At 44.5% G+C, this 14662-nt stretch overlaps 1 protein-coding gene across 1 annotated transcript; it reads left to right on the top strand.

The window, feature by feature from the left end:
* Window positions 1–370: 370 nt before the first annotated feature.
* LOC120034698 (ubiquitin carboxyl-terminal hydrolase 38-like) lies at window positions 371–9942 on the top strand. The gene is made up of 11 exons (XM_038981303.1): window positions 371–576; window positions 1124–1859; window positions 2520–2655; window positions 2821–2950; window positions 3591–3692; window positions 4310–4468; window positions 4748–4941; window positions 5132–5231; window positions 5362–5468; window positions 5950–7321; window positions 8942–9942. Exons 2-11 carry the CDS (start codon window positions 1178–1180, stop codon window positions 9104–9106), a joined length of 3147 nt encoding a protein of 1048 aa, XP_038837231.1. The 5' UTR covers window positions 371–576; window positions 1124–1177; the 3' UTR covers window positions 9107–9942.
* The last annotated feature ends 4720 nt before the right edge of the window (window positions 9943–14662 follow it).

The following is a 14662-nucleotide window of genomic DNA, read 5'->3' as shown; positions in this document are numbered from 1 at the left end:
AGACTTTGGTAGCGTGGCTGCGTGTTTTTCCCCCAAAATGCAAAAACTGCACACATTTACTGACTTATAACCCACCTGCTACATCAATCAGTCTAAATGCTATGCCTATCCAATGGCTATGAGCTCAGTTAGTGCGTAAAATAAGTCCGTGGAATAATACATTTTGTTTTAAGTCATTACAAACCATTGTCATTATGTTTATATTTGTATTTAAACGAACCTATAATTCCCAAAAAGTTTATATATTTTATTTTATAGTCGCCATTTTCGTTCTTTATTAAACAGGCAATGAGATGTTTATATTTGTATTTAAACGAACCTATAATTCCCAAAAAGTTTATATATTTTATTTTATAGTCGCCATTTTCGTTCTTTATTAAACAGGCAATGAGATCGTCAAAAGCAGAAGGCTCCTAGAAAAATTCGTGGTCCATCGGAATGACGTTTCTGCAGGGCTTTTAAATCAGCTGATTTTATAATGTCAAAATAAGAGATGAATGAGCTGTCAACAGGCGACTAATGTCAACTGGCATTTTATGATATTTTAATCGGATGCTGGTGTTATGAATTATATTGGTACGTGATGTTTCGGAAGATACATTTCTGATAGCTAAGTTAGTGACATCTCCGGCCTGCTTTGTTGCAATACCATACACAGCTAACGTCATGCTAGCATAGCTAGCTAGTTTGTTAAAGAACGTTAGCTTGCTAGATTGCGAAAAATAAGTTTGTTATCCACACATGTTTTATTTGTGCATCAATGCCTTTAATCTCAGATAATTTTAATTCGATAACATGCCGCTTGTGGTTACTGTAACTAGCTCAACGTGTTAACTTGTTTAGCTAGCTAAGTTAGCTAGCTTTGTGATGATAAGGCAAAGCATGATGCTCTGTTGTTTTTGTTTACCTGTGGCTAGCTTCATAGCCGTGTGATATTGCTATGCTTATACAACTTTTCAGCAATGGTAAAAACGATTACAGTTTATTATTTACAAGTTGTTGACCAAATCATACGTCTAGCTAGCTAGCTGTGGTGGACATGCCATGGAGAAATTGAAAGCTAGCCAGAATAAGTAACTGGTCACTAATGGTGGTTGATGTCCTGCTCGCTCTCGTCTTTTAGGTGTGGACTGCTCCCTGATCTTTCCCCTCACAGCTATATAGATCGCCTGCCATCATGGACAAGATTCTAGAGGCGCTGGTCAGCTCCTCTCACTCAGTCCCAGTGAAGAAGGCCATCGTGAAGAAGGTAGTCGAAGCCGCAGAGAAAGAGGTCACGGCTGAGCAATGTCAGGCCCTGTACACCCTCACCACTCGCCTCATCTTCTTGGGTGAAGACGCCTTCCAGAAACAGGTGGGCTTCCAGGTGCTGGAGGCCTATGCCCGCTACCACCGTGCTGATTTTGAGCTCTTCTTCAGCAAAGACTTTGTCTTGGGCCTGTTACAGCAGGGCTACGGCCCCCTGGACCGCAAGGACCCGGCCGTGGTCGACTACATCCATGGCTGCCTGCGGCTGCTGATCAGCTGCCCCTCGGTGCTGGATATCTTCTCCATCATCCAGACAGAAATCCTAAGGATGGTGTGCGAACGGCCTGAGCCAGCCCTGTGCTCCCGTCTTGCCACCATGCTCTCAGACTTCGTACAGTGCATCCCCCGGGAGAAGGCGGCCATTTTGTTCTGCCAGCAGTTGGTGAGGACCATTGGGTACTTCCACTGTCCGGCCAGCCAGGAGCAGGAGCTGAGGGAGTACGTGGACCAGGTGACCAAGGTCAGCACGTTGTTGCAGAACATCTGGAAGGCGGAGCCGGTCACACTGCTGCCATCTCTGCAGGAGGTGTTCGCTATAATCTCCTCCACTGGTGAGACTGAGGGAGGGAGCACCACACACAGTCACAGATGAGCACACACACACAAATTGCACTGTATGTGTCTATGCATCAATGCCCCATACAAGTTGGGGCGGCAGGTAGCCTAGTGGTTAGAGTGTTGGGCCAGTAACCGAAAGGTTGCTACATCGAATCCCCGAACTGACAAGGTAACAATCTGTCGTTCTGCCCCTGAACAAGGCAGTTAACCCACTGTTCCCAGTTAGGCCGTCATTGTAAATATGAATTTGCTCTTTACTGACTTGCCTAGTTAAATAAAGTTTTATAAATCATTTGAACAAAATGAGCAGTTTCAAATACAATATCAATTTTTACTGTACACAAGTAAAGTACACAATAGTATTTTCTAATGCAGTCACTAATTTGACCTCCACCTTCGCCCACCTATGGAAAAACTAGGAATGTCAGGCTTGTTAGCACATGCTTGAGACTTGGAACAGTCACTACAGTCATTTTAATGATCCAGGGTGGTGGAGAGTTCATGCACCACTCAATATCAGACTTGAATTGGGTCACTTGGTTAGGGAAGAGGTTGTAAACAAGACATTTTAATAGAATTGGGACATATTTTATAAGCTGTGGCCCAACAAAACATCAGTCAATTATACTCAAGTTTTTTTGTGTTCTGCACAGACACCTCCTTCGACCCCTCCATTGCCCTAGCCAGCCTGGTCCAGCACATACCTCTCCAGATGATCACAGTTCTCATCAAGAGCCTTACCACCGACCAGAACGTCAAAGACACCAGCATGACTCAAGCACTCTGCAGGTCACTGGGTGCCTTTACTGTGTTTTTTCATTAGCTAAACTGAATAAATGAATCCGTTGTATTTGCGATGTGTATACTAGATGGGATGATGGGATGTAGTGATTTAATAGAGCTTTTCTGCCCTTATTTACCGTTCTCTCCATCTCTCTCTCTTTCCTTCCTCAGGATGATTGACTGGTTGTCCTGGCCTCTAGCCCACCATGTGGAGATGTGGGTCATTGCCCTGCTGAAGGGACTGGCTGCGGTGCAGAAGTTCACCATCCTCATAGATGTCACCCTGCTTAAGATTGAACTGGTGGGTAGTGTACTGACCACTATTGGTAGTTACACATGGTAATAGCAAAGACAGTACTCTATATGAAGATGGGCAGAAACTGCTTCTCCAATAGAAACCTCCGATCACACTTGTAGGCGACGTTGGCAAGCTAAGCCCATGCGCAGAAACACGTCATCGTGTCGAACGGTCGTCTAGCGCTGAACTGTGCATGTGCAGGCCGTTAAATAAAAGGCACTCCTTTGATATAAAGTAGTATTTGACAAAAATGAAAACGTGTCACTTTCACGAGGTTGGAGTAATAACATGTTCAACTACTGAAGACATTGGCTGGAATCTAGGCTGTGACTTTAGATTTTGAGACAAGTCACAACTAAGGAACAATTTTTCACTTCTCTCATTGGAGAGAAGCCTGATCTGTTTCGCAAGCGTTCCCGGAAGTCTTGCGATGTTGCGCCTCTGGGTTTAGAAACTCTGTAGTGATAGCATCTATAACTACAGAGTAACTTCAGTTAGAACTGATGAATAGATGATCACATGAACGAAAATGTGTTCCTGTAGTTTGGTCATTATGGTGTCTAGCTATATCACTTCTGAATTGTGTGTTTCTGTGTCAGTGTGTGTACAATAAATATGCTGTGTGTTTTATCTTTGTGTGTAGGTATTCAACCGTCTGTGGTACCCCATCGTGCGACAGGGGGCCCTAGTGGTTCTCTCCCATATGCTGCTGAGTTTCCAACACTCTCCTGAGGCCTTCCACTTGGTAAGAAACACACAATACAACTCGTTCTATTGCGCACCGCATGTCTTTCCCTCCCTCATTCCCCCTATTTAGCTGAAATACCTTCAGGCTCCATTAAACTCAATTTCCCAGAAGCACTCTCCTCTCAGCAGGGCTCTTCCACTAATGAGGTGTAAAGTGTTTAAAGCACCATGATGGTCCTTTAGTTGACTGGTGGTGGTTTCATCTGCCATGATTGTCAATTCATTTTAAAAGGTTGATTACATTTAAGTCAGTGTGACCCCCCCACCCCCCCCCATGACAAAAAGGGAGGTTTAATGTAGCATGTGAAGGTTGATGTTTTTACCAGTCACTACATCAGTGTGTTTAGTGCTATTCTACTGCTATATGCAGTGCCTAGTTTCCTCCACTGCACCTTTCCACCTTGTAACAGATTAGAACAGCTGTGATGTGCGTATGACCAAGAACATCATGTCTACCAGCACTGACTTTGCTGATGAGGATAAATTGACCTACCACGACTGTGATGTGTTGGTTGTCTCACCTAGCTGTCTTAGGATGAATGCGCTAACTGTACATCTGCTAAACGACTTTATTGTAAATGTTTGTCTACAATACGTTCAATGTGTGTTCCCCAGGTCGTGCCACACATAGTGGACCTGGTTGAGAGTCTGAAGCGGGACGGCCTGCCCACCAGTAAGGCTTTCCTGCTGCACTTCACAGAGCTCGTCCACTGTATGATGTACCAGTACTCTGGCTTCCCTGACCTCTACGACGACATCCTGGAGGCCATCAAAGTAAGACACCTTGACAACGAGTGATCACACGAGTGTTGCCCTTTTTTTTAATGTATCAAACATTTACTGTCCTTTATATTATGATCCACCTGACATGGGAGGGGGTGGGTAGGTTTACGTTATTTATGTGACCAACTGTGGTGTTTGTGGCGTCGTGAATAATGTCGTCATTATTGAAGGATAGACCTTTTAAAATTCGGAAAGTGTACAATACTATGCAGCTCATGTATAGTAAACGTGGTGTATGGAGTGTCTGAAAGCTGTCTCTCTCCCCTCTAGGAGCTTCCTGGGCCCGCTGAGGAGAAGATCAAGCTGGTTCTGAACCAAAGTGCCTGGACGTCCCAGTCCAACTCGTTTGCCTCAGGCCTGCTGAGGCTGCCGGGCAAGTCTGAGACGGGCAAGACTGGCCTCATCAACCTGGGAAACACCTGCTACATGAACAGTATCATACAGACACTCTTCTCAGCCACAGAGTGAGTAGTGGATTTAGTACACACACAACTACACATTGCATTTATATTGAATTGACCACATGGTTAACAAAGCTGTCTATGTACATTCTCACTTGAATCCTCTCATGATAGAATGATATAATGCTGTAATATTTATGTAGGAAGTTCTTATGAAATGCTCTGCACTAACTATTCTATGGTCCTGTCCCAGTTTCAGGAGGCATGTCTTCTCGTTACGTCTGAATGATGCCACTGCCAACACACTGATGAAGAAACTGCAGCTCCTCTTCACCTTCCTCTCACACACCCAGGTTTGTCTCCCACTGCTGTTAGTGGCCATCGGGTTTTTCAATGCAAATGACTATGGATCCATCCCTGACGTTTCACTTGGTGTGTGTATTCGGTGAGTGGTCATTCAGTTTGTGTGTGTCTCTCCTGCAGAGGGCAGCGTACGCCCCCAGAGTCTTCTTTGAGGCGTCTCGGCCCCCCTGGTTCAATGCAGGTTCCCAGCAGGACTGTTCTGAGTACCTCCGCTTCCTCCTGGACAGGTAGGTACACCATCTAGTAGACTGCTGGAGCACCCTACAACTCCTTCCTCCTGGACAGGTAGTACACCATCTAGTAGACTGCTGGAGCACCCTACAACACCTTCCTCCTGGACAGGTAGTACACCATCTAGTAGACTGCTGGAGCACCCTACAACTCCTTCCTCCTGGACAGGTAGTACACCATCTAGTAGACTGCTGGAGCACCCTACAACTCCTTCCTCCTGGACAGGTAGTACACCATCTAGTAGACTGCTGGAGCACCCTACAACTCCTAAAACCTGTATGACTCCAGGTATAGATGGAAAGAATGTATGTATAAATCTAGTGTTTTGAGAGAAGGATTTTAATAAGTTAAAGAATTCATGTTCACTCGAATGGGTGTTATTGAAAAGGACAGCTCCATTTATTATGCTGTTACATTCATTTGCATGATGTATTTTTGGTTGAACTTTCTCTTGTTTCCTCGTGTTCTGTTGCCAAGGTTACATGAAGAGGAGAAAACCATCCAGGTTCTCATGTCAGCCAAGCCAAATGTTGTCTCCCCTGGCAACGGACCGAGCGACGACACCGGGGGTGAAACCTCTGCGGAGGATGCCGGAGTGTCACCCGTGGCCCCTGTGGAGGGGAAGTCTGAGGAGAATGACGAGAGGACGCTGATTGAGAGGATGTTTGGAGGCAGGCTGAGCACGGGTATCCGCTGTATGACATGCAACAGCGTCTCGGAGAAAGAAGAACCTTTCACTGACCTATCCCTGGCCTTCTGTCCCTCCACCACCTCCAGCCCTCTTCAGACCGAGGGCCCCTCAGAGGAACCCCGGGGCACCTGCCAGGGGGCTGTCAACGGGGGCAGCGAGGCACCCGAAATAGGCCCTTCTCCCAAACCCGTCACGGCCACCACCGGCGTCCATTTTGTTCCAGGGTCCAGCGAGCCACCGCTGTCTGTTCCTGACCTGGTGGACTACTTCCTGGCGCCAGAGATCCTGGACAAAGAGAACGCCTACTTCTGCCAGAAGTGTGGCTCGCTGCAGCGGGCGGAGCGGGGGATGAGGGTGGTGGCGGCGCCCGAGTACCTCATCCTCACGCTGCTGAGGTTCTCCTACGACGCCAAGTGCCACGTGCGCCGCAAGATTCTGGACAACGTCACCATCCCGCCACTCATGAGACTGCCCGTGCACGCCCCTCCACCCAAACACTCTTCGTCCTCTTCCTCGCCACCATCCTCTCCACTCCAAGTGGACTCACCCGTGAGCAGCGAAAACCTCGCCAAGAAACTGAAGCCGTCGCAGAGAGAGGAGGAGGAGACTGGGCTAGAGGGCGACAACGGGATGGCAGGAGGAGAAAGTGAGTTAGGGGTGTGGCCGGCGGCCCAGTTCGTTCCCTACGTCCTCAGCTCTGTAGTGATGCATTCTGGGATGTCGTCGGAGAGCGGCCATTACTACTCATACGGCCGCAACCTCAACGGTGCCGACGGAGCCCAACACCACCTAGCCAATCGCCTCGCCCTGGGGGAGGAGTCTGGGAACGGGCAGACTGAGCCCATCGCACTCACTTGCTCTGGGGCGACTCATCCCAAACAGGAAATGGAGGAGGTGTGCGGAGGTCAGGCGGCCGGCGATTGGCTGCTGTTCAACGACAGCAGGGTGACGTTCACTTCGTTGGGGTCGGTTCAGAACGTCACCAACCGTTTCCCCAAGGACACGGCCTACGTGCTGATCTACCGGAAACAGGACGTTACCGGGGGGCAGAACAGTACCGGGGGAGTGACGGCCAACGGCATGAGACTGGGCTCTGAACCTCCGCTGCAGAAAGAACTGATGGATGCCGTCACCAAGGACAACAAGCTCTTTTTACAGGTGAGAGAAGGGGGTGTGAGGAGTTACAGTATAGTGAATGAGGCGTGTTCTGTTTGCTCGTGTTTATCCAAGTGCTCTACTCACTTTCATTTACAGTATGTTCATTTTTGGTTTGAAACCTAAAAAAAGAAAATCGTCTCTTTTTAGTTATCAGTGCAATTTTTGTTTCATCGAATTAACTCTTAAATTGTTGACGTAAGCAGCCTCTTCCATTGGCTTTACAAGTAGGACAAGCCTCACCTTTGACCCCCACCCTCTTAACCACTAGAGGGCAACAACCCATATTATAATAATCTACTTTCATCTCTCTCTCCATGACCAGTTTTAGATAACAGGGTAGCAGAAGGGTGAAAATCCGATTCACTCAAACCAATTATCTCTATATAAAAAGCCCTCCAGTCCCACCCTGTGTCGGAGCCTGTCATTTCTGTCACTAAATGCAGGCCAAGGAGGGGTGACGCATCCATTAGCATAACCGTTTAGTGTGATCCTGACCTAAATGATGCATCAGGCTATGCTAATGTATTGGCCCAGGGAAGTGGAATGTGTTCACTTATGATCACGCTAGCCTCCAATAACCTTCCTCTAATTGCTTGATTAGCATGGGACGCTGAGGTGCATGCGTATTTACATTTTAGTCATTTAGCAGACGCTTTTCTCCTGAGCAACTTACAATTAATGCATTCATCTTAAGATAGCTAGGTGAGACAACATATCATAGTCGTATCAGTACATTTTCCTTAAACAAAGTAGTTATCAGCAGGGGTGCAACTTTCACTGGGGACGGGGGTACATGCCCCCCTCTACACACACACACATTCTGAAATTGCATTTTTGTCCCCCCCAGTTTTATCATTGGAATGTGATACAAAACAAGGCAACAGTGTGCTTTAGGACCATGCGGACGCCTCTGAGCGGTCGGTAGGCTGTTTGGCATGTTTATCTGACTGGATGCATAATAAAATAATAATAATTATGTCCCCCCCACGTCTAAAACCAAAGTTGCACCCCTGGTTATCAGCAAAGTCAGTGATGGTGGGGAAAATACGTTTTTTTTTTTGTGGGGGTGGCATCGGTATGTCAGACACGTTTCCATATTCTTCAGGGTATTTCTGGTAATGTCAAGTCACGCTTTTCTCTTCTCTTTTGGACTTGTTTTTGGAATTTGTTCTTTCAACTTGTGCCCATGTTCAAAATTTAACAGGACCCTGTTTTCCATGTATCCATTAACAGGATTAAAGTACTTCTGAACCAGCTTTGATCAAAACATGTTGCAAGTATTCAGAAAGCCAACCATACACATGTTACACATTTCCCTTGTGCTTTCAAGATGCAATTAGTCAAGTGAAATTTCATGAGTCGTTAATCTCTCAAAAAAACAAGACTTCAACCACACATTTGCAGTAACCACTAGAGGACAGCAGAGCTGCATTTTCTTGCTCAGACAGAATACCCAAAGTCCTGGGTCATGCTCATTAGGACAGGCAACATTTTAAACTGTTCTGCAATGGAAAATTAAACTCCAGGTAGTCCCTGCCTGTTTCTGTTTTCTTCCATTTGGTCCCTAATGAATGACCCTCTGAACAGTGTTTAATGGTCTCGAACTCCTTTGTCCAATAGGAACAGGAACTGAACGCGCGGACCCGAGCTCTCCAGGCGGCCTCTGCCTCCTGCTCGTTCAGGCCCAACGGACCAGACGACAACGAACCCCCGGGCAGCTGTGGTCCCTCGGGGGGAGGAGGAGGTGGGGGGGGGTTCAACACTGTCAACAGACTGGTCTTCTGATGGAGGAGGGACTGGGAGACAAGTAAATATAGCACTGAAAGACCACTGGACTCATATATGAATGAGAGACATGCACAGAGAAGTCTGGTTGGCTACTCATCCAGTGGATGGTGAAGCACATATGAACGTAAAGAGAGAGCGCTGAAGATCTTGGAGGGAGCACTTGAATACAATGCATAATGTTAACGCCCACATGGACTTAAATCCAACACACAACACTGAACTCAACACTGGACTCAACCTTACAGTGAGGGTCTTACCTCTCATATCTGTCTCTGTCGTTTTATTATCATCCATAACTCCCAACCTTCTGCCTCGGGACAAGCTAGACCTCATAACCTTTTCTGGTTTGCATGCATTTCTCTTTTTCAAGTGGTGGGTTTGATTTTTGATAAGGAGATTCATTGATGTGTACTTGTCAGATAAGACATTTTCATATGCAATAAAATGTACAGATATGGGTGAGAAAGTATATTCAATAAACATGGAATATGATTAACTAATGCCATGAATACTGTATACAAAAAGTATAAGATGCGATTAATCTTTTAATACAACATGTGTGTAATTTGCGTCAGAACCATTGCATGCTGAACGTTTGACAACGTTCTTAAGGTGGGGTTATGGTTACTAACATTGACTCTTATAATTAAGTTATTCATTCAGGGATAATATTTTTTTGTTGCAGATTTTGTGCCTTTTTGTTAGATACTATTAATCCAGATTTTACAAGCAGAATTTGACTGGAAAGACACAAACCTCAGCCTTGCTGTACAGTGTTTTAAAGTAGTGTACAATACATGATTTCCCCCAATATTAAAGATGAATTGCTGAAAGGGTCTTGTTTGTGTCTTCCTGCTCTGTGCACCTCATGCTACCCACAAGCCCCCCTGGTGAGTTTTACACCTTCTTCACGGTTCACATTCTTCCACAAGTGTCATTTAGATGCTCTTGTATTATTGGCTTCTCTGAACACACTGCAGTAGCTAGCTATCGGCCGTGTGAATGCATGGCTGTGTTCAGCTTCATGTGTTGTCAGTGCCCAGTCTGCCCACACACAATAAATGCCTCCTACCTTTTGTCTTATTCAACATTAAAATATTGTAGGTTATGTTGCTACGTGTATTGTTTTTCTTTTCATGGGATTCCTCCGCTGTAGTCATACTGAACATTACATGTACTGGCTATGGTTCTTAGGTTTCCAATTGGCCACTTGATGTTTGAGTGAATGTTAAGACTGGTTTTGAGGCACTGTTAATGATTGAATGTCCAGACATTTACCTTTGGGTGGTGTTCCCATTTAATGAAGTCTGTCGCTGTGATACAGATGAACAGCATGCTAAGTTGCGGTAACATTTCCTCGGCCCGTGTGGATGTGATTTCATCAGAGAACCTAGGTGTTGGGTTAAATGCGGAAGACACGTTTCAGTTGAATGCATTCAGTTGTGCAGCTACCTAGGTATTCCCTTTCCCTTCCCTAGATCAAAGACTGAGCAGAGTGGCTTTGAAGCTGTAGCCAAGACCACCTGCTTCAGGTGTGGTGCGTTTGTCACTGCTGTGGCGTCTCAAGGTTTCTCATGCACAGTCCCGGCATTTGGTCAATTACCGGTGCTCTTCTATGCCCATAGGTGAATATGTTTGAGTAAGACTGAAGGAGTGTCCAGGAAGAAGGAAATAAATCCGTCCTCCTTGACAATCTTGTATAATACCACAGGTTGTGTTCATTAGGCACCAAACGGAGGGAAACGTTCTGAAACGGGGAGGTAATATCTGAACATGTCCGTTACAAAAAAAACGCTAATTTTTGTTTTATGTTGCACAACATTTTGAAGTGTTTTGTTACGGTGTGCCCTAATGAACATGACCCAGTAGAGAGATTATAGGAGTAACAGAAGGGAGAGTTCACGGTGATGTCAGACAGACCTCCCATGGGAAAGCCTCATCATTCAAGTCACCAGCCAGGATAGGTTTCCTTACCCAGTGGAAACTGACCCAAAACCTCTTAGACGGGGCCGACATGTTATAGAACCCTTACCCTCTCCAAAAGGAGATTGAGAAGGATCTTTATGTAATGGGTCTTAAAACAGTAGTGTCAGACTTGCAATAGTGGCACTACATGAATAGGAAATGAGAGAGAATGGTATGCAACGGTTGACCCTATCAGCACACTTGCTGTTGCTAATGGCATAGCCAATATGTGTAATGTAGCAATGCAAGCTTGTGGTTTGCAAATGGGGCATTTCTGTGCTATTCGGTATCCCTGCCATTAGGTTTACAACACACTGTAGTAGTAGCACTGTAATCGCCTCAAAAAGCATTTGGGAAAAATCAATGGCACTCAATTATTAATTGACCGATCCATTTGCGTTTCACTTCTACAGTTTTGTAAGGACACATGAACAGTTTTTTTGAGCAATGACATTCACTGTAAGTTACACAACTCAGTGTTGTATGATATCAAGTGTGGCCTTTTATTTGATAGCACCAGAGCAGCTTCATCAGCAGGTTCAGATTGCCTAAATATACTGAACAAAAATATAAATGCAACATGTAAAGTGTTGGTCACATGTTTCATGAGCTGAAATAAAAGATCACAGAAATGTTCCATACTCACAAAAAGCTGATTTCTCTCAAATTATGTGCACAAATTTCCTTACATCACTTTTAGTGAGCATTTCTCCTTTGCCAAGATCATCCATCCACCTGACAGGTGTGGCATATCAAGAAGCTGATTAAACAGCATGATCATTACAAAGGTGCACCTTGTGCTGGGGACAATAAAAAGTCACTCTAAAATGTGCAGTTTTGCCACACAACGCAATGCCACAAAAGTCTCAATTTTTGAGGGAGCGTGCAATTGGCATACTGACCGAAGAAATCTCTACCAGAGCTGTTGCCATATAATTGAATGTTAATTTCCCTACCATAAGCTGCCTTCAATGTAATTTTAGACAATTTGGCAGTGCGTCCAACCGGCCTCACAACCGCAGAACAAGTGTAACGACGCCAGCCCATCACCTCCACATCCAGCTTCTTCACCTGCAGGATCGTCTGAGACCAGCCACCCGGACAGCTGATGAAACAGGAGTATTTCTGTCTCTAATAAAGCCCATTTGTGGGGAAAACTAATTCTGGTTGGCTGGGCCTGGCTCCCAAGTGGGTGGGCCTATGCCCTCCCAAGCCCACCCATGGCTTGATTAGGGCCTAATTTATTTATTTCAATTGACTGATTTCCTTATATATTCCTTATAACTGTAACTCAGTAAAATCGTCGAAATTGTTGCATTTATAAAACATTTCAGTATTGTATGTAGATTTGCCTGGCTGCACTTTTTAGGAGCAACTTTTTCAGTCTATGTAGATTTGCCTGGCTGCACTTTTTAGGAGCAACTTTTTCAGTCTATGTATTTACTGCCATGGTGGCAAAACAATTTCCCTCTGGGAACATATGAAGTACACTACAATTCAATTCAATTTAAGTTATGAAATACTATTATTGTGGCGGTGGGCTTTAAAATGGATGCTATAACCCCTCTATTATTGCAGAGATTTCAATGTGATAACAATGAAGGCAAAAACCAACGTGGGATGAATTGATGAGCGGCTAACATTCCCACACAAACACAAATCACAAATGCATATTGTTTAATCCCTGTTTTTATTGTTTTTATTTTTCTGTGGTTGGTCTCCACCCACGACACGTCAAATGCAATTGGTTTTAATGCCTTTCTCATAAAAGTTTAAGTCCCTTGCAAAAGCATGAACTCTGGAACCACTCATTTAAAATGTAATTTAATAAACATAATGCCTTCTCTGTCTCCCTCCCTTCCTCTCTCTTTTTCCATTTCAATCTATTGGGGACCATGAAGTTGGGATTTATGCTCCTGTTAAGTTCCCCAGTGACTAGCATGGCTCAGCAAAATGCCAGTGACTAGAGCAACTTTTACCACAGCAATATCTTTCTTTCAGCTCTATGGTGTCATAGACCCATCTTGAGGAGCACACAGTAAAAAGGAAACATTATCTCCCGGGCTGAATAGGATTTTGGAAGACATTGACAAGTAGGATCAATAGTATTATGGATGGTAGACTGACAAATGTACTCAATTGTTGTCCTCACTGGTTGGGCTTGCCTGCTGTGACAAATATCTTTAATGGCTATGTGAATGTTTAAATTGATTAATATTAGAATGTAAAGTCTCACTCACAACTGGGTGGGTCATGACTGTACTTAGTTGTGAATCTGCATATGATTAATACATTGTTTGAATGTTATTGTGTTGCCTGAGTCATACATAGAATTTTTTTTTTAACCTTTATTTAACTAGGAAAGTCAGTTAAGAACAAATTCTTAATTACAACAACAGCCTAGGAACAGTGGGTTAACTGCCTTGTTCAGGGGCAGAACAACAGATTTCTACCTTTTCAGCTCGAGGATTAGATCTAGCAATGCTCTAACCACTAGGCTACCTGCCGCCCTGTGATGGCTGTTGTGCACAATAATAGTTATTCATTTGTATTAGTAAGTTATATGAAAAGTTCATATTTGTTTTGGTACATTAGTTGACTATTTGTTAATCAATATTGACCTTCATGTATACTATGCTCAAACCCATTAGAAATTGGCAGTCAAACATTATAGATGCACTTACAAATACAGGCTAATAGCCAAAAGACAGTGGAGAGCTTTTTACCATTACAATAACATTCCAGGATTCCACAGATACTTTAACCCTCATGGGAACTCATCTCTGTCAAATTGCCAATAGTCAGGCTCAGGGTCTACAAGAACAACACCACTAGAGTCTTCAAGGGTTGGATAGCCTACTCTTGCAATGAAGCAACAGACATTTCATTCATTTGGGCTCCTGAGTGGTGAGGGGTCTAAGGCACTGCATCTCAGTGCTAGAGGCGTCACTAGAGACACCATGGATCGAATCCAGGCTGTATCACAACCGGCAGTGATTCGGAGTCCCATAGGGCACCCGCAGAATTGGCCCAGCGTCGGCCGTCATTGTAAATAAAAATGTGTTCTTAATTGACTTGCCTAGTTAAATAAAGGTAAAACAAATGATGAAGAGATCTGTTTTTGTTATTGTTGCTTACATTATAATATTCCTATTCGAGTTTTGTTGTTTCTGGTTTTGGTGCTCACACTTACACACATAGATACAATGTAATTGCAATCGACAACTTTCTAATTGTACGGTCATTTCTACTCTGTCCTCGAGGTTGCATGACTTCGAGCGAACAAATGGCGCGCATTCTGGTAAGTGTAGTTTCCACGTGCGCATGGTATGAGAGCTCCTACATTGAACAATGGAATGCAGTTTCTTTGTTATTCCGTTCAGTCATTAGAAAGACATATTTCCCCCCGGTATTCAGTCAGATGGGTGTAAATCTATACTAACCATGTGCAACAAATAATTTATCAAAATGCGGTTATTTGTTTTAGGGGGAGAAACGCCAAACAATTGAGAACTACATGTCCCATGGTGTGTTGGTTAATTTTTCCTGCACGCCGCCTCTCCCTCTGCCTGCGTGTTCCAAAGGAGG

Source organism: Salvelinus namaycush, chromosome 42, assembly GCF_016432855.1.
Source record: "Salvelinus namaycush isolate Seneca chromosome 42, SaNama_1.0, whole genome shotgun sequence".
Lineage (NCBI taxonomy): Eukaryota > Metazoa > Chordata > Actinopteri > Salmoniformes > Salmonidae > Salvelinus > Salvelinus namaycush.
Note: the sequence above shows the minus strand (reverse complement) of the source record. Positions and strands in the feature narration are given on the sequence as shown.